The sequence below is a fragment of the Equus asinus genome, chromosome 10, assembly GCF_041296235.1.
Source record: "Equus asinus isolate D_3611 breed Donkey chromosome 10, EquAss-T2T_v2, whole genome shotgun sequence".
Lineage (NCBI taxonomy): Eukaryota > Metazoa > Chordata > Mammalia > Perissodactyla > Equidae > Equus > Equus asinus.
The window spans coordinates 20741045-20765758 of record NC_091799.1 but is presented as its reverse complement, the minus strand read 5'-3'; the positions used below and the strand labels follow the sequence as shown (position 1 = coordinate 20765758).

Here is a 24714-nt window from a genome sequence, read left to right as displayed (position 1 = left end):
AAACATGTTCCAAAGCAATATTAACAGATATGCTTAGACAATACATATTATACAAAACTGGAAGAACATAAATCAAAGTATTATGCTTATTTCTGGGTGGTGCTATTTTCTTTGTGTTTACTTATATTTCTTATTTTTCTTCAAAGACCATGCATTACTTGCAATTTTTTAAGGTATAAGAAGCTTGGAGAAAATAAGAACTCGATATCATGAAGGGATGGGGAAAAAAAAAGCAAAAAGACCAAGTCCTTGCCAGCTGTCACGGTTTCGCTGTGTAACAGCAGCAACACGCAGCTTATTCCTGAAATTTGTATAGAGGGGCCTGAAGGTCAATCCATGCACGAGTCAATAGTCCCAAGGAACGACAGCAATCCATCATCACAGACAGACAAACACACCCCGTCTCTCTACCACTGTCCTTAGCAGGGCTTCCTGAGGACGGTCTTCAAGGTAAAATCATCTTCATAATGAAGCCCTTTGAGCATTTCAGCGCCAAGCCAGGTCCCACCTCTTCAGAGGTCTACTCTGTGGCGAACAAATTACTAAAAGGACCACAACAGTATATGCGGTGCTGAAGAAACGCCAAAGCGCACTCGCGCGGGTTCTGTCTGCTCTCCAGCCGTGGCAGGCAGGAGCAGTGCCCTACAAAAGGGAGACTGACTTTCAGAGATAAGGAATTTGCCCAGAGCACACAGCCAGGGAGGAGCAAATCTGGGAATCTGAACCGAGATCGCTCTGAATTTAAAGTGTCCCACATTCCTTCCATGCCACCTTGTTGCCTCTTAAATAGCAAAGCCAAATGCTTCAAATCAAGATTAGCAAGTAAGCTTATGTAAGCATGGAAGCAGCTATATTTTCTTAGCTCCTCACCCCAAAAAAGCAGGCTTTCTACCTTGCTTTTTCTTCAGATTTCAGCAGAACGATTACCACACATCTGGATATGGTTAATTTGTGTTGTTTTGCTAGGAAATTCAAATGAGACTGGGATTTTAGCTACACGTTTTAAATGATTAAACAGATGCTATTCATTGTTTAGCAATGCCACTCAAGTTTCTGTCCTCAGTACTCATTTTAAAATAGCCCCATTCAAAAAAAAAAAACCCAGTGAACTTTGTCTCTATTTTCTAAAATTGCTGAAGCTGTTTCGGATCTTAGCTTATCAGCATTAGGAGTACGATTTGACCCTAACTTTTCCTAAGAGAACAATTCAACTCAGGATACAATTTTAAATGTATTAAGAAAATTTTACTATCTAAGATATTGCTTTTACTTGCTACATATATTTTAAAACATCTGCATTAATATGGCTTGAGGATAGTGGGGGTTTTTTTAAAACATGAAACGTTATTTTTATAAAGTTCATTAAAGTACTGAATCAAACTCAGCAATTCTAGAATCTCCATTATTAGAGACGCTGAAGAAACAATAAGACTGAAACAATCTTCTAAAACTTGCTGCTCTAAGCGAAACTCTAGGAAAGATCTGAAAGCCAGCAGGTAGAAACGTGCTTTGTCTAGTAAGGTCTACGCTCACAAACTCTCACACTGGGGAAGGGGAAAACATTTACTGAGGGTCTTTTAGGTCCTGAACCCTGAACTCAAGTGATGTAGGTATTTCCACATCTTACAGACAAGAAAACTGAGGCTTGGCTAGTTCAAGGCAATACAGTCAGTAAGAAGTGGTACCAAGATTCACACTAGGGCTTGCAGCTCTTAAGCCCATGCAACTTTCCAAAGGGCAAAATCCTACTCATTCCTTCAAACCAACCACCCCAGGTGCCCACCAGCTGGCAAGCTCTGGGAACACACAGCTGCACAGGAGGCAGCACAGCTCTGGCGCCTCCTCACTGCTTCCGCCAGCACGTCACTGAGGGCCTCGGAGCCCAGCGTGGCCACCAGACTGCTCCAGGAGGCACCATCACAATGTCAAGCACAATGCCCACGCTGCCCCTGAAACTGCGTGGTGTAGCAGCCCCACCGCCCTAGCTTCCTCCCTCCTACGAAGGGGTTGAGGACAGAACGTATCTTCCTCAGAGGGTGGCCAGGGGAGTGGAGTGAGATGACACACAGCGAGAATGCCTGGCACATAGTGAAACCCCAGTAAAAGCAAGCTAGTTCAAGGTCCCCATCCTCCAGGAGCTATTTTATACAATCAATTTCAACAAGTTCCAGGGTTGGCAGCTTTACCGGAAACAGCAGTGTTCAAACTTTCTTCTCTCAAAGTCATGAGGTTCTGAAAGGCAGCAGGAAATGGATTTCTCCTGCTTTTCCCCAAATCAATTTAACCAGATCTTTCAGGAAAAAAGCCGCTCCTTCTGCTAAGGCGGGGCCCACTGTAAGCACCCAAGGACCTTTGTGCCACTGTGGCCTGCCAAGGCGGAAGACATCTGCAGCAATACAGGAGTAACACACAGAACTTTCTAATCCATCAGTGTCAGCTCTCCCTGACAGAGTGCTTACTCACACTTGCTCATTGTTACTCAACCAGCCACTCGTCCTGGGTAAAATTTGGTGCTTTCCACAGACTTAAGGATCAGGAATATTTTTCACTCCATTCCTGTCTACAAGGCCTAGTCTCCTGGTATTGGTACTTGCTCTGTAGGCCAACACTGCCAGTGTTTGAAGAGCTGATTTATGAATATAAAACAATGCTGGTGCCAGGGGACCACATTCAGCCACTAGAGAGCAGTGGAGCACCTCTCATCGCTGGGGAAAGTTCAGACCCCGACTAGTAATGGTTTAATTGTATGCATGCATTTCATTAGAAGTCTTGGCCAAAGCTTGGAGGCGAGGCAGGCCAAAGCAATCAGACAATCCTGCATGGGTTGCTGAAATCCAGATTTGTCCTTTGTCAGCATAAACAGTTTAATTTGATGTTTTCACTCCTGAGTAAGCACTGAGTATTACATTTAAACCCTCGTGAGGGGGAAGAATGCTTCCTTTTCATCAGTAAATGTACCTCAATGTCAGAGTCTACCTTTTATTCCCAATGAATAAAAAAATATACATTCCATTTAATATGCTTAGAAATAGATCTTTAAAGCATCCAATGACATTTTCACTCAAAAACTAATTTCTCAAAAAATGCAGCTCCTTTTCTAAACGTGATGTAGTCAAAAAGAAGTTAAATTTTACTCTAAGTAAATAATTTAAAATGTCACTTGGAAGGGAACAGGGATTTTTCTTATAACTGCAACTGCAACTCTCATTGACCTGACAGGCTATAAACACTTAGTCTTAAGAAAGGCTAACAATCAGGGCAGCCAGGCCTGAAAAGTGAAAGGTTTTATTTCATTAATGTGTTTTAATGAAATGCCACAAGGTATGAGGATAGAAAATTGTTCTCCTTCAAATAGAGGAGTCACCTAACGCAAGGTTTAGCGCATGAAATGGAGGATGAAGATTACCCCAGACTAGGTCTCTCTTAATCAGCCCCCATGAGTAGCCCCGTCAGGAAACAGCCGCTCTCACTCAGCACTGCCGAGCACGGGCGCTCTTCTCCTTCCTGCTGCAGGAGCTCAAGGCAGTCCGAGCTGACAGGTCTTTCAAAGGCGTCCTTTACTCCGGTCCACATTTCAAAATAACTTCCCAAATTACAAGTTACTCCACTTTGCAGGTCTTTTCCAAGTTTTCATGTCCCTTAGAACTCTCAAGGACAAAGGACCAGAAAGTTCAATATTATAAAACACACCTAGCCTTAATCAAAAGTAAAGGTGTATCTTGTCCACAGAGCCTGTGTACAAATAGAAATTCTACTTCCTGAAAAACATGCGCAAAGCACTGTTACACATATTTTCTCACTTAGAACTAGATAGTATTTTCTAGATGACAAAAAACTATGTCCAGAGAAGTAAAGGAACCTACCCAAAGTCACACAGCTAGTAATGGCAGATCTGGTTAACAACAAATCCCTAGTTCTAGGAACTGCCCAGTGAAAAGTCTTCTGATGCATGAAATGACTTTCCACTTAGTCTGTCCAATAAGACAGTAAAAGACCACCAAGCACTAGGTTATGACTATAAAGGCACTTTTCTGCAGCAGGGCCAGTTCTGGTCCAATTCTGAAACAAGAGCAGGTAAAGATGAATTTGTTAACCTCGCTCTCTCTGAAGTGGGGTTTAAAGCAAAGGACTTAAAATGCGAGCACTGCATTTAGCTGTTCTGAAAAGTACTCCTGGCAAGGGCTTTCACTTGGTTGTAGACTAAGAACTGAACTCAAGCCAGAGATGACTTCATGGTAAAACGCCAGAACAGAAAGAACAGGAGGAATAGCACCCTACACATTAATTCAATACCACACATTTTACCTACAAGGAATATTTAATATTTTGTAAGCAGAATTAAGAATAAAGTCCACTCTAATTAGAACAGATTAAGAACTGGCAAGGGCTGGCTGTATTACATTCCCTGTAACAACATGATGAATTTTAGAAGTAAATATTTTCTCACTTCCTAACGTAACGGCACCATCTATTGGCTTAGTACCATCTTTGCAGCAACCAGGAATCAAGATGCATAATCCAACTTTCATGGGCTTTCGGTTCCCAGTTGTTTAATTCCTGGCATTCTAGGAATGCCACTATTCCAAGAACAGTGGCATAAATTTTAAGATATGAAATCCATGCATTGCACATTTTAAATCTTCTGAAATGGATCTTACTTATATTAATCAAAGCAGGAAAAACTGCCAGAGAAATCTTAGTACACAGAACTGGGCACAGAGAACGTATTTGCACTAAAATTATCAAAACACCATGCACTAAACATCTAGGCTGTGCTCCAGACGAAGATCTCTACATCCAGTATCTCACTGCCCATGGGACAGCTTCTTAAAGCCTCACTTTACAGAAGAAAGCAATGCTCACAGTCAAAAGCTAATAAACGTTGCACTTAGATTTGAACCCCACTGGACTCCAAAGACCAGCTCTTTTCCCTATCCCACACTCCCTCAAATATGGCGCCCAGAGAACAAAGTCACAGAAAAAGCAGAGAGTGCTTTACAGAGCGTGTTCACATACATTATGACACTGCAGCATCCCAACGACCCTGTGACCCTCCCAAGTCAAAAAATCCACTTCTTTCTAGAAATGAGGAGTTTGAGGTTCAGTTAGGTGACTAGCCCTGGTCAAGCAGGGCTGGGACCGAAGCCAGGGCTTCCATCTCTTTTTCTAGGATTCTAGCTTATATCTCAGGTGGTTATGGAAAAGTCAGTTTCGAGTGGTCCCTGGTTACATGGACAAAGCTCCCAGCAAAATGGGGTCTCCTCCACTGCACTGCCCCTGACTACAGAGAACAGAGGCCCAAACTCACTCCAGTACTGATGGAGACATATGCTTGTGGATACCCTGCACACAGTCACCCGGCCCACAGGAGTCAGGAGAAAGAGTTTCCAGCAACACTGGAGCTCTGTAGTCCATACGCCCTCTGAAAAGGCTTTTATGTAGGCCTATGAACTAATCCAGTGCTGCTGAGTTCACACCTGATTCAAGAGCTGAAAATGAATGGGGAAGAAACATTTACCTCGTAGCGCACTAATTTGATCCAGCACAAGAAAATTTTCAAAATTGAGTCATGTGGAGATATCACGTCTGTCTACACAAAGGTTGCACTTCAGTGTAAAAATACGGAGAAAACGGCAGGTCTGAACTCCCTACCGATGTTTGTATGTTCCAACTTAATTCCAATGCTCTTTTTTGACCACAAGGCGAGACATCGGGTATGTTTACTACTCTGTCCCAGATCTTTTCAATTGCTAGAGGGCTCTGTAAAGTGGGACTCAGAGTAATTAGGAAACAGTATCACCAGTTTATCTGGAGATGGAATTTTACCTGGATGGCCCTGGCAGTGACCCCAAGTGCTCCCTGATGGTGCATACCAATGTTTATTCCTTAAGTTAGTATTCCTAAATTGTCCAAGGGCCTCATTTCCAGGAATGTCATGCTTGAAATTTTATTCATATTAATTCTCTATGTGAATAAGTGGGCAAAAATAAAAATTTTATATACTTTGCCAATGCTGCTACAAGGAACACTGCCAAAATAATAGCAAAAGATGGTCCCCAAGCTTCTCCTGACACTACTTCAGTGTGTCTAATAAAGAAAAGCTGGCAAGTTAAAAGAATAAGTTAATTAATCTGAGAATTAAGAGAATCCACATTTTGTCTATAGAAAATAAAACTATAATCCTTTTCCCTTAATAAATAAAACCCAAAGAATCCTGCCCAGCTTTCACTAATCACACTAATCAATCACCTGCAGTCTCTTGCAAACCATTCTCTTAAAAAAGAAATAATTAAATGAAACCAGAGGCTCTTTCTTCTTTTTTGAGAATGGACCAAATCACATCTTGTCTTGACCACATGCCACACATCACTCACAGCAATAACATAGCCAAGGGGAAAAAGTCACAGAGACCGGGTTCCCATCCCAGATCACACACCTCCTGGCTGTGTGACCTTAGCATACTCTCTGAGCCTCAATTTCCTCATCCGTAAGACAGGGATGACAGTACCCACATCACAGCGTTGAAGAGATGAAATCACTAAAGCATCTCCCAGCAGCTGCTGGACGAACACTGCTATCATGAGGGCCAACAGCACGTCCCCACCAAAGGTTTTAGGACAGAAGCTGTCCAAGGGCCACAGCACAAGGAGTTTGATACATTCCTCTCCCAAGTAAACCCTCAGGAAGGGGAGCTCTCAGAGAGGAGGCTCCTGGACCCCGCGCTCAATGAGCTGCGCCAGCATGTTAAAGATGTGCAAGACAAGACAGGTGTCTTCGATTCAACGTAAATTAAGAGTAGCCTTCAGACGCCTGGCTAGTCGCCAATACAGGCCCCTGGGTAGACAAAATTTAGACACCCTTGTCTTATGGGTAATTCGTAGCTTCCAGCTCTTACTGTCAAACCACTCAGAAAAAAATATTAATTACAAAGTTTTGTTTTTGTTTCTTATAATTTAACTAAAACATGAGAATTTACATGAAATATTCATTTCTCACTTATGCCACACTTACAGAAAGCCTCAATCCCACAGTGAAAGCTAATATTCCACGGGAGCATTTCATTTAGGAGGGCCTTCTCGTTTACCTGCAGTTTGAGCTTTGGTTTGTAGCTCACCCAAAATAAATAACATGAATTAAAACAAAATCCACCAAACGTTGGCAATTCTGGGGTTCTGTCTCAATATCCAGCTCCCTACCCCCTCAAAAAAAAGGAAAGAAAGGAAAACAACAACAACAACCAGAAGCCAGGAGAACACCCTCATTAGGAAGGAAGGCAGCCTGCGCAGCCATGACTGCAGGAGAAGATGCAGGCAGGCCCTGTTCAAAGCGGACAAGGCTGACAGAAGGACAAAGGCAGAGCTGGGGCAGTACAAACACTGAATGTATTTTACCTTCTTTGGTAAAGGGCTCCTCTTCACAGTGGACTTGAATTGGAAAGAAACAAAAGCTAAAAACCATGTTGTCTTGGCGTGGTAGAATTGGGTACAATTTTTAAAAATTTCCCTTGATGCTATGAAGCTGCTTCAGTAAATACCGTGTTTAATATGCAGGATAGGAAATCTGTACATAGAGCAGTCAAAAATACGCAAAACAAATAAATGCCCTTCAAGAATTTGTATAAATATTTTTAGTATTCAGAAGCAAGGCTTAATGCCTTAATGAAGTTAACATCTGTACGACGATAAAATCAAAGCAGCTGTGTTGTGCTGGGGTTTGCCTGAGCTGGACGGCAAGGGTTCAAACTCCAGCTTTGCCACTGACAGGCAGGGCAATGATAAGCAAGTTACTAAATCTAAGTTTCAGGTTTCACATCAATAAAATAGCAACGACAGCATCCCTTAATATTGTGATAGCACCAAGAGACTCTGGCAAAGAGACACTCCATAATGTGCTTTAAGTTCAAAATATTATTAAGCTTTAAAAAAAAAAATAGGCCTAGCACATATGCAATGCTTTGTGCTATTCTGAGGCCACACAAATGAAATGCAATCTAATTCTAGGGGTATTGTAAACTGTTAGTTCACCAAAAATAAAACAGCAGTTAAGTTTTAGACATTCTTCGGTACAAGCAAGTTGGGGAATCAGAAAATTAATTTACCATCCACTATTAACTGAGTCACACAGGACTCTGTGAGACTCTGGGAATAAGACTCAGATTCTACTCTCAGAGATCTCACAGTTTCACAGGGGGAGGGACAAGGACTGGGGAAAGCGGAATCCTGGGATCATGTTTCATGCCAGTGCCCTGAGAGGGACTTGCTAACTCAGCCTGGGGCAGTCACACAGGAATGGCTTCTGGGCTAGACCTCGGATGATGAGTATGAATGCTCCTGGGAGAAAAGGCATTTCTGAGAGAAGGCAGCATTGCAGCTGTGGGTGTGAAAGCTTGCTCGGGGGCCTGCTGCCACAAAGGCCTAGGCTGCAAGCGGAGGAAGGAAATGAAACAGGGAAAGGGTCTAGCGCCCGAGTGGAAGGGAGGAGGCCCAAGGTGGAGGAGTTACTGCAACCCTGCGGTCAAGAGCCAGGACGGGGCTGGCACTGAGGAAGACAGGCGAGGACGGATGACACACAGACCAGTCATCTGGTCTAAGGGTTGGCTGGTTTCTCTGAGTGCTCTCTGTAATGACAATGGCCATCCCTACTGCCACTGGACCCGTCCGCACCCTCCACATTTCTGGCCAGAGGCCATCTCCCAATCTGCCCCAGACTCCCCAGGCCAATCTTCCTGCCTAGAGTTGTCAGACAGCTGGAACAAGCCAATCTGATCCTAGCACTCCCTGGCTTGAAAACATTTGATGTGAACCTCCAGAACAAAATCGAAACAACACAGCCTGTACCATCAGGATGGTCTCCGGCCTAGCGTTCCCGCCCGGCCTCTGCTCCACCCTCCTGAACTCCATATGCCTTCATCCCTCCACGTCTTTGCTTCCACTGCGCCCCATGCATGGAACACTCCCCTCACCCACTGCACTTACCTTACTCAGCCGGCAAACTCTGGCCTTTCAGTTCCTTAACCAAGTGGGTCCCTTGTGCACCACAGGGCTTGAGAAGTCTTTCCCTTGGGGGTAGGGAGTGGGACAGCAAATTCCAGCCTAATTCCTACTTACTGTTCAGGTCTCACCTTAAGTGTCACTTTTCCCCATCTTTCACCTATCACACTGGCAAGAATACCCAGTGCTGGTGAGGTTGTAAGAGAAAGACATTCTCATATTCTCTTCATAGGAAGATCAACTAGTGCAATCTTTTTAGAGGGCAATTTGGCAATAGCTCTCAAAAGGTAAAACGCACTGTATGGCCATCTGTCACCTTCTTGGGCTGCCCAGCAGCTGTACTTCCTTCCTACGTCTGGGGAACCCCACCACCCTATGAGTGGGTGACTGAGCTTCACCAGTCAGAAGTATCCACCCTTTCCTGTAAGGAACTCACTGGAGGTGACAGAGGTGGCAGGAAGACGCAGTTCCCAAGGCAGCCAGGGCAGCAGAGTGAGTTCTGAGCCAGGGCCCAGCCCCAGGTGTGCCAGCAGTGCAGGCTAAAGCATTCTGTACTCGCCTGCAATGGCCCACTCTGTAGCATGACTGCTGACATTGTTCTTGGCCCCAAACCCAGTTCTTGCCTTCCCAGCTATCCTGTGACCATCTACTAGCCTTTAAAAAAAATTCTCTCCCTTAAATCATCCAGCGATTCTATTGCTTGCAACAGAGAATTCTGAGCAATACATGAACACATCCTGATCTAGAAATTCCACTATTAGGAATTTATCTGAAGTACGTACTTACACAAGTACACCAAGATACACTGGTTGCAAAAATCTAAAAACCAAAATATCCATCAATAGGAGAATGGGGTCAGTAAATCATGGGAGTGCCATATAATGCAATTCCATGTAGCTGTTGTTATAGATACGATATAGATCTACACGTGCTGATACAAAAACTTCTTCAAAACCAGTTAATAGTGAGGGAACGGTATGTATAGCATGACCTCATTTGTGTATTTTTGATAGAAAGAGAGAGAGACGATAGAGATAGATGAAGGTGTATCATAAAACATTTCCTGAGAAAAAACACACTACTCTCTTAGTAGTTATTTTGGAAGAAGGATACTTATTTTTCATGTAATATTTTTTCCCACTTAAATCTGTCATGTTTATAAATTACTTTCATTAGAAAACGTTTTAATGTCACTTGCCTACTAAGGATTTTATGAACACCCATTATCCTTCCTGTTATTCTCTCTTATGACTGTCCTTTTCCTCCAGGGCACTTAGCACAGTGCCTTCATTTAGATTAACGTGTATTTACTTGTTTAATTTTTGTCTCCCACATGAGGCTATAAGCTCTGCGGGCAGATGCTGTGTTGACCACTATACTCCCAGCACCTGGCACAGGGCCTAGCACCAAGGTGGTACTAAATAAGTATCTGATGAATGAACGTAAATAACTTATCCTTCTTTTAAGACTCAGCTCAAGTGAAGTGAAGCTTTTCCTTAAATCTTTCAGTTGAGATGTGACCCTTTCTCCCTCGGGCCTCCACTGGCCTTTGTACCTACTGCCCTTGGCAGTTTACACATCTGTCTCCCTCACCACAACATGAATATGTTGAAGGCAAGGATCCACACATTCACCTGTCTGTGGAGCCCACTACAGTGCCTTTACACAGAAGGCACTCGAGGAATAGATGACCAATAAACAAAGAGAGGAACAACCTAAACCTCAAATAATTTACTCAGGTATTAAAATCAGATGTGACTGATGTCTTGTTCTTCTTAACCTGGTTTTTTATGATAGCAAAACCAGACTGTGTTGAGTAACAATTTCTAAACTGATGTGCGCCATAAACTCAAAGCTGTGGAACCATCACCCTGGACTCACGCTAGACTTGGAGATGCGAGATCACTGTCAGCCAGGACAGAGCACAAAGTGGGGCTGCAGCAGTGAAATGAGCTGGCACAAATCTGCTAGACTTTCAACAATGTGTCCTAAATTCAGGATTATGCTCATAAGACAAATCACTACATTTCAAAAGCAAAAGAAACCAATTCACTTCTCCCATCTTAAAAATGAAACTGCTTTGCATCAATCTTAAATTCCCTGAATGTGATGATTTTATCAAGGTGATGTAAGAGAACTTCCTAAAGGATTCAGAGGTGGAGCCTTACAGGGTCTGCTATCTACTCTCAAATGGTTCCACACACGAAACAGTAACAGCGTGCATGAGAGAGAGCAAATGCGGTAAAATGTTAATTGACAAATATGAGTAAAGGGTATATACGACTATTCATTGTCCATCATTGCTACTTTTCTGAAGCATGACTTTTTTTAAGTAAAAAAAAGCAGAAATTAAACTACTTAATAGAGAAGGCTATTTCACTTTTACTACCATTTAAAAGCATCAGACTGAAGAAATAAAAACAGTACTTCAATGGAGATAACAAATACATTTGAATAAAGCAGAACAGTTCTAAAATTACTTAACTATCTTCATTTTAAAATAATTACAAAGATTCCTCCATATGGTAAATGGGGGCAAATCATTCTCCCCACAAACAGGGGAGATCTGTTGTATAAAAACTTTATAAGAGGCTGGATAACACAATGGAAGAGCAAAGTCTCAAACTGGCAATTTCCAAACTATTCAAGGCAGCAGTGTTCCTAGCTCTGCAGAACCAAGATGCCAAGACAAAAAATGTGGGAGGTAGGGCTGGCCCCGTGGCTGAGTGGTTATTCGCGAGCTCCGCTGCAGGCGGCCCAGTGTTTCGTTGGTTTGGATCCTGGGCGCGGACATGGCACTGCTCATCAGACCACGCTGAGGCGGTGTCCCACATGCCACAACTAGAAGGATCCACAACGAAGAATATACAACTATGTACCGGGGGGCTTTGGGGAGAAAAAGGAAAAAATAAAATCTTTAAAAAAAAAAAAAAAAATGTGGGAGGTAAATAACAGCTGGAGAAACACCAGCTACACATGACCTGTTCGAATTTCTGGACCTGTACAATTTGACTCAGACATTTAACATAAAAGTTTGAACTTGGAAATCCCAATTCTTCTATATATAATTTTATCTTCTTTTTTTTGGTCATTAAAAAAATACTCTTATCTAGCCCTTAGAGCAAAAAAACAAATGTAAAAACTGATCAAAAGAGTAACTACTATTTATAGGCCAGGTACTGGACCAGATGCTTTATATACATTATTTCTAATCATTATAACCTAGTATGTATGCAAGTATTATTGATACCATTTCACAGGTGAGGATATTGAGGTTCAGAGAGGAATTAAATGCCCATGATCCTTCAGAGATTAAGTGGTAAAGAGGGACTCTAGTCACTCTGGCTTAAAAAAAAAATTTCTTCATGTCCCAGGCACGTTCCCGCATGTCGCAGACACATTCCTGCATGTTCCCGCATGTCCCAGGCACGTTCCCGCAGTGAGGCCTCCACTCTAGCTTTCCTCCTGCCTGGAAGGCTCCTCCACTAAACTTCACCCTCCTCATGAGACCTACCTTGACCTTCCTTTTTACCACTACAGTCTGCCTTCCACCCCAACACTCCCAAGTCCCCTTATAGTGAATTTTTTTTTAACTTTTTGTTTTGAGATGATTGTAAATTCACAGGTAGATGCAGAAAATAAGACGAGTTCTCGCATACCCTTGACCCAGTTTCCTTCAAAGGTAGTATCTTGCATAACTGTAGCACAATATCACCTGCATTACTTTTTCCTCCTAGAATTTATCACTTTCTAACATATTTTAATATATTTATAATAGTTGTTGTTCTTGGTCCATTCCCACTAAAATATAAACTCCTCGTTACCTAAATTTTATTCATTGCTATATCCCAAGCAAATAGAACAGGGCCTAATCTGTAGGACAAACTCAACAAATATTTGTAGAATAAATCAAAGCACTGAATTGCACTGCCATCTCTAACAAGAAATAACTAGCTCTTTAAGAGACCACTTTGGTAAATAAGAGGATTCGGAAACATCAGGAAAACACGACACTCACCCATGGTGACATAAGGCAACTTATCAGTTGATCCATGAGGATAGATGCTGTAGAGGTGAGGTCCAGTGACATCTACTCCCCCCAAAACTAGCGCTGCACCGATGTAACCTTGATACCTGGTGATCAGAGTATGTGTAAGAAAAAAAAATGAGTCTACCTTGTACGCATGTAACTTAACCAAAGATGTAAGAGAAGACAGACAACAGAAAGCTTATCAGGTACTGCTAGTATGACATTAAGTGGTTACGTTCTGATGTTCTGATGGGGAGAAGATGGGGAATGGAACAAACGTTAGTTGAACATCTACCATCAGCCAATAAAAACTGCGAATTGTGTGAAGTACTCCACATACCATATTTCATCTCACTCTCACAACCCCCTTTACAAGAGGGCACTATAATTCTCACTTTATAGAAGACAAAAACCAACCCAAAGACGTTAAGTACTTGGCCAATGTCTCAGCGCCAAGCCTGGCTTACCCCAAAGATGACTTTGATCACACCTCTGCATCATAGATAAGTTCCCTCCAAGCTAACAATGAGGAGTTGCTAAATCAAGCTGTTTACATTATCAACCTCACCACAGCCTCACTAGAAAACAGCTAATGTCAGAACATCCTTCCTTTGAATAAATCCACAAGATTATCATCAGAGACACGAGCTCACATTGAGTAAAAGAGAAGCATTTCCTCATTCAGGAGCTAAATGACGCAATAACTCCAGGAGAGCCTACAGAGCCTGCTGCTCCCGCCCACAGGACACGCTCCACCTCTCAGGAACGAGGGTGAGAGGACATTTTCCACCCTGCCCACCTCCACTTAACTGTGCACGTTTGTTCCCCTGGCCTCTACCTGGTTGGTCTTCCACTTCCATAGGTTGCTTTCCCTGTATTTGGTTCCACCTTTTACCATTAGAATGGCTATGCTAGATGAACATGCTGGATTTAAAGTCCTCCACTGTGAGCCTTTAGCTCTTTTGGGAAGAAAAATGAAACCAACACATGCTGAATTTGCACAATGATGTAATCATTAAAACTGACATAAATAAATTAATACAAGAACCAAGCAAAGCCATAATCTTAGATTGTCTGCGACACAGCTACTCATTAGGAAGCACTCTAGGTAAACAGAACAGTCAAGTCCAATACCTTCCATGTCCCTTGATTACCCTATTGTTATTTCAGAGAGAATCTTCCATTTATAAGTGAAAAATTAAAGCACAGGAAAGGATTTTAGAAGCAGCCTCAAAAGGAAACAGAGGCCCAGAGAGGGAAAGACACTGGTCCTAAGCCACATGAGCTGGCAGCAAGGTCAAGACAATATCCCAGGGCTCTGGGATAAGAAGTTAGAATCACCAGACCCAGCACTCCCACCTCAGTGCAGTGCCTGATCCATTACACCAAGTGCCTCCCAAACAGGGTGTTCAACAAAGTCAGTAACAACCAGCCAGCTCCCTTCCAAGCCAAAACAATCTCTGTTGAACACCTTTAAAAGAGTCTAAGATATTCTGGCAAGTCACTGAAATCCTTAAAAATTGATCCAGAAATTCTACTTCTGGAATCTAATTCTAAGGATATAAGAGGACAAATAAGCAGAAAGGAATACACAAGAAGGTGTACTGCAGTACTGTTTATGATGCTAAAAAAGTGGAAACAGTCAGAGGGAGAACTGGCTAAACTGATACAGCTATACAACAGAACACTACACAATCATGAAAAACCACGCTATGTTTTCTCATACGCTACTGATGGTAGTGCAACTTAACACAACCGTTCTCAAGGACAATTTTGGCAGTATGCATCAAAACGTTAAATCAAAAATATGTACTTCTAGGAATTTATTTTAGAATATAGCCTAAAGAATTTAATTACACACATACCTAAAGGTTCTATGTTCCAACGGGTTCACTGAATATCTTATAATACCTTAAATACCTTAAAATAGGCAATATCATTAATGTTCAAAAATTGATTAATAGAATGGAATGCTGCAATACCATCAAAAATTATGATATTGATCAATGGTTCTTAAAACTTTTATGGGTTACAGACCCCTTTGAAAAATTGATTAAAATTGTGGAACCCTGTTCCCCTAACAAGCGTACACACAAAAGTTTTTTACTGTTTCGGGAGGGTTACAGGTCTCCAGAACTCCTCCATGGGCTCAAGGTAAAAACTCTGGATCCTGAGCTCTTTTACTCATGGGAACAATAGTCACAATATACTATTACAGGTACAGGTTCAGTTACAAAATAACAGAGTAGGAGTCCATTTCTGCAAATGCATAAATGAGTATACACACATAGTATAAAAGTTCTGAAAAAAGAGATCTCAGATTTCCAATGTATGTGTCTGAGTGCCAGAATATCAGGCGACATTTACTTACTTCTTTTCACATTTCTACAGTGTCTGAATTTTTTTACAATGATCATACATCACTTTTATAATAACTTTAAGAAAAGTTATTTTCATTTTGAAATGCTCCAACACAGAAACTAAATAGGTGAAAAGATTAGGCTGAATTATAGGATGAAATGCACAACTATGATTCTATTTTTTTAGAACAAAATATGTATTATTAAACATAGAAAAAACGTTGAAGGGTGTAACCTGCTAGCACTAATTGCTTGTGGGTGGTAGGAATCCAAATAATTTTTATATTTTTTTAGTTTATCTACATCTTCTAGCTTTTCTTACCATGAACATATACTAGTAACATGGAAGGAAGGAAGGATGGAACAAACAAACAAATAAATAAACTTAAAGAACTAGAAGTATATACACCCAACCAAAATGTGATTCTCCCTGAATGGCAAAATTTTTATTTTTTCTTTAGGCTTTTCAGTATTTTCCAAATTTTCTATGATGAATACATATTACCTTCATAAGGAAAAAAATAGTAAAATTAACATAATAATTACAAGAGTCTCTACATATTCAAACAGTTTCCAGAATATAGAACAGTATATGGCAAAGATTTCTATTAGACCTACAAGGAGGCTCCACGCTCAGAAAGAACAGGCATCACTTAATCTTCTCTATCTAGCTACCACACAAGCAACATAAAAGTACTGCTTAAAAAAGGGGAAAGAGGGGCCAGCTCAGTGGCACAGCGGTTAAGCTCACACGTTCGGCTTCTTGGCGGCCTGGGGTTCACCGGTTCAGATCCCGGGTGCGGACATGGCACCGCTTGGCAAAAGCCATGCCGTGGTAGGTGTCCCACGTATAAAGTAGAGGAAGATGGGCATGGATGTTAGCTCAGGGCCAGTCTTCCTCAGCAAAAAGAGGAGGATTGGCAGTACTTAGCTCAGGGCTAATCTTCCTCAAAAAAAAAACGGGGGGGGGGAGGGGGGACGTGCACCTCTGTTTATCCAACCCTCTTTTCTCACTGATCCACATACAAGGAAATGGGTTATTCAGCGGGAGAAAGTAGAGCAATAGCAGGAAGAGTACACCTTGTACTCTTTTTCAGCCTCAGAATTTTATGGGGATCTAAATGTGCATCAGGCCCTGTACAAGGCCCTCTCATGAGCCTGGCTTCTTTAGTCATTTCCTCCTCAAAAGTCGGAGAGACAGAAACTATTTTCCCCATTTTATTGAGGAAGAAACTGAGGGTATGAAAGGCAAGGTGAACAGCCCAAGGTCACACAACAGTCAGTGCTATAGACGGGACTTGAACCAAAGTTCTGAAGTCAAATCCTATGCTTTTTTCCATTATAACACTGACTCATTTTATGTAACTCAACAAAAATGTCAGAAGACATAAAGGACCATAATTATCCTAGTTTAAATTTTTAAATGGTCTTCTCAAAACTTTTATAAAATTTAATTTTCACGAAGTATGTTAAAATAAAAATAATAAAACACTGGAAAACAGAATTTAGAATTCCTAGAACATTCTAAAGAGATTAACAGAAATATCTGCTAGATTTAGCCAAATGCTTTAAATGACACTGCAAGGAATCTTGAAATATTCTCTTTACTGCAATTTTACAAGTTTAAAAATTGTTAAATGTAATGCACCACACAAACCACCAGAGGGAGCTTTGTATTTAAAATCAAAATCACAAACATCTTCAGAAATCTTGATAACAGACGTACTTTAACAAGTTCTCACACTGAACTGGGAGAATTTATTTGATAGACAATAAATCTCCAGGATTAGGATGGTCATTACGTACATAAATAAGTGGAAATCACTGACATAAGGGCTCAGCACAGCCAGAGCAGGAATTGGACAGCTATGACTAGGCTTCCCGCCCACATGACTCATAAGTCCCCGTCTCCTCGCTTAGCAGTATAGTGTGAAATGGGCATTATACTACTGGCCTTGCTGCACAGCGACATTACCTCACATCCACTTACTGAGAGCCCAGGGGCCATGCTCGACTCTTAGAAGAAGACCTGCAAATTCACAGGAAGGCAAAGGCCAGGCAGGAAACAGAGAGAAGTGAAGAAGGCAGAGACTGACAGACCAGACACATGCTCCCACTTCTAAAGGAAACGTCTGCCATTTGGTTCCAAAGATTACTGCTACATGTTATTCCACCCTCTTTCTAAATTTTTTTCAAAAGAAGCCAGAAATCCAAATTTTTAATTTAAATCTCCCAATTTATAATTACTGGCCACTATTTAAAAAAAAAACACTATAGGGCCCAAATAAAATTTCTCTACAAGCTGAATACGACCTGTGAGCTGCCAGCTTACAATCTTTGCTTTCTATTCCTGCTCCCCTTTAATTCTCACAAGACTCAATGCAGCTGCTGCTGCTTGGGGCAGAGATAAAGAGTATGTTTTGTGCAGGTTGTTTAATGGGTGACGAGGACCAGAATAAAGGTCTCTGATCAACTTTAAAAAAAAAAAAAAAAGATATCATGATGCACATTCTAGGAAGAAGGAAAGAGGAGAGAATTTGTTAAAGGTAAGGCAGGTCCCAAAAGGAGAAGTCAGTATTCCAACCCAAGACTAAATGCCCAGGCTATTTCTGCTAAAACACATTGCCTCTCTTCTCCTCGTGAGGAGTAAATGAGAAAATGGACTTAAAATCTGAAAACTGTCAAGATCTATACAAACATAATGTGATGCTGTGATTATTAAGGGAGAAAGAAAGAAAACTACTAAGAGGAACTGAGTGTGTGAGTCAGCAGGGAGCGAAGGTCAGGTCAGGCCCACGACTGCTCCTCTTTAAGCCTCAGCTGGTTCACTCATAAACGGGACATGTTAACAGCCCCTACCTCAGAATTCAAAAGATAAAAAGAGATCATGCACAAAGCACTTAGCACAGGACTTGGCACAAAGAGACAGATAAACGTTGGTCAATATTAATGTTGTTACACCCACTCACAGCCAACTACAAATATCACTTTTCATCTTGTTATTTTGCCACTAAAAGATGGAGGAAAAAAACCAACCATTTGTGTTTGTGTGTGTTCACAAAATGAACTCAAAAGTTCCTTCAGCTCTTTCTCACTATGAACAAAAAAGGATTTTTATCTGGTACAGTAATACCCTATGCCTCAGGAAATGACTCAATTGATCACATGTGATTTATTCATGGAAAGAAAAAAAAAGACCCCCTAAATTCAAACACATTATCAAAAGCCTTATGAAATTAAAATGGCTTTTTAGTAACAATTGATTTCTGGAATAAAATGTATATTTCTGAATGTTTTTTCTCTAGCTTCCAGGCTTTCCTTGGCTGAAAATCTAAGAGATGACAAAAAGATGCTATACAAATCCCCATCCTGGAACCTCACCTGAAAAGCATCTGCTTCAGCATCCGATTGGCCGTCACAACTCTGGGAAGGCGGCCAGTGGAGAGGGAGTGGAGCTCCAAGTTGGAAGAAATGAGCTGGGTTGTCATGTCTGTGTCTGCAGCTGTCCCAGCACCACAACAACTAAAAAATACGATTAGAAACTTATCTGAAATTCAATTACCAAAGGGCTCAATTAGAAGTGGAGCTTCTTGGATAACTTCCAAGAAGTTCAGGTACATGCAGAGATGTTTTTGCTTATGTGTGCACTGTAATGGCTGCGTCTAACCAATCTTACATAAACATGAAGTTGAGAATATGCATCTAATTATATGCAAATATATTTTCTGTGGCCCAATGGAACATTTCAAATCATTAGTTTCTGTGCTCCTAACAGAGTGTACATTTTACTAAACCTAAAAAATATATCCAAGTTGTACAACAGAGCAAGGCATGTTAAAAGTCTTCCAATTTGACATTTACCAAGTATTACTACCAGGTACCAGTCATTACAAAGTACTGAGAATAAAGAAAATATGACACAGTCTTAGCACTTGATTTCAAAGTTGAGAGGAGACACAGGTAGACAAAAGTTAGAGTATCTCGTGTAATACAATACAGTAGCATAGGTACAAAATGCCGTGGGAAACTGAAGGAGAGAGCAACAAATTCTGATCTTTGAGAAGAGATTTCATATGAGCTGGATTCAGAAGAACCAGAGGGGTAGCAAAAGCAAAGGTGAAACAGCATGGAGGTGAGGGGAACAGGGACACGAGGGAAACAGGGACAGTCCAGGTGCAGCTGGAACATGGAGTGACGGCAGTTAAACAGGCTGAAAAGCTTTTTGTGAGACTGCGCAAGATCTTAAATATCACGCTACAGAGTTTCGACATTATCCTGAAAGCAGTGTAGGAAGGTGAAAAGTCTCTTGAAAAGTTTTTAAAGTGGAAAGGGACATAATGAGATCTGTGTTTTACAAAATTCAATATAGCAGAAGAGTGAACAACAGAGATGGAGAAGACACCAAAGGCAGAGAGGCTATTTAATGACAACTGTAATGGTCCCCTGAGGAAAAAAAATCTAAGCTAAGGCCTTAGCAGAGGGAAGGACAAGAAGGAATGGACGTAAGAGGCACACAGAAGGCAGAACTGGGTACCAGCTGAATCGAAGACTAAAGCAAAGAGGACTTGAGAATGACTAGCTTAGGCGACAGGTGCCAAGAAATGACACTTAAGGAAGACAGAAAGAAAATACAGGTTGAACAACAGGTTTTAGTGAGGAACACAGTAAATTCAATTTTAGCCCTGACATGTTTGAAAATACAAGAGCGATTCAAACCAATCAATACTTACTATATGTTAGGAGATATGAAGTGTATTTTTGAACAGTTCTTGTCAGCAACAACCATCCCTTCAGTTGCCCTTGTATCTGCTCCAAGAACTATGCCATCCTATTTTTAAAAAACACATTTTTTAAAACATTTTCACATATATAAACCATAGTTCTCTACTTTAGGGAAAACAATGTTGGCCATCCCCTGCCCCCGCAAACCCCTATTCCTGCTGAAACTCCTATCAAAAATATCATGCTATGCTGTCAGAATTCAAGAAAAGGCTGATTAATGAACATTATTGGTTGAATCCTGATTAGGCGGTAAGAATTACCACTCCTGCTTTCAAACGAGGCTCAGAGATTCAGTGACTTCCTTACAAATCACAGCAAATATGGGAAAAGTCTGAATTAATATGCAGAAATACGTCCATTAAAATAGCCACCTCTGTCAACTTTTTAAAAGATGTCACTTTTTACCTTTAACAATAATAACCATCATCTCTTTTAAACCTCACAACAATCTAAGGCAGGAATTATTATATCCCTTTGATGGATGGGGAAAGTGTGGCTGTGAGAAGGAAAGTGACCTGCCCAAATCTGGAAGCAGCACATAAATTAAATGGTTAGACAGACCTGTCTGACCCAAATCTTGTGTTCTCCCATTATATCATCCTGCTTCCTAAAGTAGTAACTTAAGGCAGAAGAGTAAATCGGTCTCCTGTCAAAAACTCGGTGAAGTGAGGAAACAACATAAACTGTTGCTAAGTGCACAAACCTCCTGACAAACCCCTAAAGGACCTAAACCCCCCCTAAAGGACCTTAACTCCCCTAAAGGACCTTTTCCTGATGTACTCTGTAACACCTGCCCTTCCTGACAGGGCCTGGAGCAGTAAAGGAGGCCAAGCGTAACCAGTTCACTCACCGCTGCTCTTGGCCTGCCTCAGCTTACCTTATAGACCACCCCCGCGATGGTCGTTCCCGTTTTCCGGGCCGTTGGAAGCTTGAACCCTTTCCTTGCAAAATCGGCTTCCAAGACGGCATTTCTGAGAGCAAATGAGAATAAAGCGTTGAAGGGCAGGACTGCACTGCGCCGCACCGGCACAAAGAGCGTCTAAGAAGGAACTCAGGAAAAGAAAAACTATTTGCTTTCACGCCTATCTGTTCACCCAACCCTCCCAACGTCAGGACTAGTGTCCTGCTTTTCAGCGAAAAGAGCGGCAGAGAGGGGCGGCACCTCGCCGAAGGAGAGGGAGATGGAGGGTGTCCGAGTGCGCTGGGAGACTGGAAGGGCAGCCCCGGCCCCAGGAGAAACCCGCGCTCAGGCCTTGATTCCCCTGAGTCACACGGGCCGCGAGCCCGCAGGCCCCGCCGTCCCCCTGCGTTTAGACTTCCCAGATCAGATCGCGGCCCAGCTCCGACCCTGGCCCCGCACTCCCACTCCCACCCTCAACCCAGCCCCGGGCACGGCCGCACCTTCGGCAGTTATCAAACGAGAAACCTCCAACCGGTGGCTGATACACTGACACAGCCGCCATCTTCCCAAGAAAGCACTTCCGGGGTAGGGGCGGGAGCAAACAGAAAGAGTAGAGCACTTCCGGCGCCACAGAGGACCAGGACTGAGGGGCGGGGCAAATTCCGCACTCGGGCGGTTGATCTTAGAGTTACGGGCTCCTAGAGGAGCCCGGAGACGTTTGGAGTATATCGCCCCAAGTGGCGCGGAGGAGAAACTGAGGCCCGCTGCTGGGAAAGGACTGGTCCAAGGTGCACGAACCCGAGACCAGGACTCCTGCCCGCCAGACCAGAGCTGTTTCTACTGTTAATTCGGCTCTGCGGGCTTCGGAGACAGACCCACCCAAGTTCCAGGCACAGCCCCACCACCTCCTTGCATTGAGCAGGTCCTCTCACTTCTCTGAATCTGTTTTCTCTGCTGTCAAATGGAGATAATACCTACCCCAAAAGCTGCTGTGAAATGAAGATGTGAAAAGATGCTCAACTTCATTAGTCATTAGGGAACTGCAAATCAAAACCACTGCACACTCACGGGGATGGCTAATATCAAAAAATCAAAAAGGCAGACAGTAACAAGTGTTGGCAAGGATGTGGAGAAATTGAAACCCTCATACGTGGCTGGTGGGGATGTAAAATCATGCCCCAGAAAACAGTTGGGCAGTTCCCCCAAAAATTAAACATAGATCCACCAATTCCCCTGTTAGGGATATACCCAGGAGAATTGAAAACATGTTCACAGAAACTTGTACACAAATATTTACAGCAGCATTATTCATAATAGCCAAATAATAGAAATAACCCAAATGTCTATCAGCTGATGAGTGGATAAACAAAATGTGGTCCATCCATATCACAGAATATTACTCAGCCATAAAAAGGAATGAAGCACTGACACACGCTACAACATGGGTGAACCTTGAAAACGTTGTGCTAAGTGAAAGAAGCCAGGCACCAAAACCCACGGATAGCATGGTTCCAATTGCATGAAATGTCCTTAATAGACACACCCATACATGCAGAAAGTAGATTAGTGGTTGCTAGGAGCTGGAGGGAGGAGAGAATGGGGAGTGACTCTTTCATGGGTACAGAGTCTCTTTTTGGGGTGATGATAATGTTCTGGAATTAGATAGAGGTAATGGTTACATGACATTATGAATATACTAAAAACCACTGAATTGCACATCTTTAAATGGTGAATTTTTATTTTTAAAGTTTGGTACCTAAGCTAAAATCTGTCACCAATCTTCTTTTTTTTTCCTTCTTCTTCTTCTCTCCAAAGCCCCCAAGTACATAGTTGTATATTCTGGTTGTAGGTACTTCTGGTTGTGCTACATGAGACCCCGCCTCAGCATGGCCTGATGAGCAGTGCCATGTGCGCACCCAGGATCTGAACCGACAAAACCCTGGGCCACTGAAGCAGAGTTCGTGAATCTAACCACTCGGCCACGGGGCGGCCCCTAAATGATGAATTTTATGTTGTGTTAATTTTATTTCAATTTTTAAAAGGCTGCTGTGAGAATTGAAAATTGTACGTGGAAAGCATCTATCCTGGCACCTAGCAGCTTCTCAATAAACAGCCATTGTTGTTAATACATTCGTTTCATCCTGCCAACAACCTTAAGAGGTAGCTATAATTCAATCATTTTACTGATTTAAGTGAAGTTTCACTGCAGTGAAATAACTTGCTCAAATTTACATATCAAGTAAATGACAACCTCAATAACTGTAGAGTGAATTCATTTAGTCACTGAGCAAATATTTATCAAGCATCTACTTTGTGTCAGGCATGTTTCTAGGAATGAATGAGTGAATGCCATCCCAATCACCTAGAACCAGCGTCTGTCCCAACTACACGTTCAATAAATCTTTATCAAAGGTTAAATTCCCATTCAGGACTTCTCTGGGTCTTTTGTGCGAAAATAGGAAAATAAAGCCTTACTCACCTGCCTCCAACGGAATCTACTGATGAAAAAATTGAGTATCTCCTGTGTCACCAACTTTCTGCTTTGGTGACTGTAAAATGTGAAACGACTCGGGCTCTGCTCTGGAGAAGTCCACTTTTGATGAGAAAGACCAACCCCGCCAGACTGGACGGCACGGGTCATAACTCCACATGCCCTGGGTACTGTGAGGGGTCAGCAAATGATGATACGATGAAGGACTGGCTCCCCAACATCCGCCAAACTCTCTCACTCCCGCTCAGGGCTCAGCCCTCAGGGAATGAACACAAAGATGAATCCGATGTCATTCCTCTCCTCGTGTTATGGGTTGAAATGTGTCCCCCTAAAACTGATATCTTGAAGTCCAAACCCCCGGTACCAGAATGTGACCTTACTTGAAGATAGGGCCTTTACAGAGGTAATCAAGCTAAAATGAGGTCACTCCGATGGACCCTAATCCAGTATGAATGGTGTCCTTATAAAAAGGGGAAATTTAGAGGCAGACGTGTGCACAGGGAGACTGCCACGTGACAATGAAGGCAGAGATGAGGGGATGCTTCTACAAGTCAAGGGATGTCAGAGATCGCCAGCAAAGCACCGCAAGCTGGGCGAGAGGCCTGGGACAGCCCCCAGAAGGAATCACCCCGGCCGACACGTTGATTTCAGACTTCTAGCCTCCAGAACTGAGACAATAAATTTCTGGTGTTTAAGCCACCCACTCAGTTTGTGGTACTCAGTTTTGGAGGCCCTAGCAGACTAACTCGCCTCATGAGTTCACAGGCAAGGGGAGGAGAGAAGTCCCCAGAAAGACTCACAGCCCAGTGTGCTGGGAGGGGGTGGGGTGCAGCTGAAGCCTAGAGGCTCCGGGGCATGGAGTAGGAGCGAGCTCATGGGGTGAGAAGGCCAGGAGGGACAGGCATGTGAGCGAAGGCTTGGGGTATGCAACGAACAAAACCAAACAAAAAACCCTGGGCACATATTATTCTCAGGAAACAGCAATGAGTCTGATGTGGCTGCAGAGAAGGGAGGCAGAGCAGCCTGCAACCCCCAGAGGATAATGGCAAGGCACCTGTGTCCTGCCATAGGGTCTGGTGGGAGCTGGAGGAGCCAGGAAAGGATGTGGAAGCGATTTGTGACCTCAGTTTGTCCCCGGGGTATTTCTCTTCTTAACTGGG

The 24714-nt window shown here is 42.5% G+C and overlaps 1 protein-coding gene across 1 annotated transcript in view; it reads right to left on the bottom strand.

The window, feature by feature from the left end:
* The window catches only part of PSMB7 (proteasome 20S subunit beta 7), a 56355-nt gene extending 34634 nt beyond the window's left edge, over positions 1–21721 (bottom strand). Inside the window, exons 1-5 of the mRNA XM_014840634.3 lie at positions 21564–21721; positions 21040–21133; positions 20111–20208; positions 18762–18902; positions 13009–13124 (exon numbers count right to left, since the gene is read on the bottom strand). Of these exons, the coding sequence (XP_014696120.1) occupies positions 13009–13124; positions 18762–18902; positions 20111–20208; positions 21040–21133; positions 21564–21625 (511 nt within the window). The 5' untranslated portion in view covers positions 21626–21721. The remainder of the gene's footprint in view (positions 1–13008; positions 13125–18761; positions 18903–20110; positions 20209–21039; positions 21134–21563) is intronic.
* Between the last annotated feature and the right edge of the window lie 2993 nt (positions 21722–24714).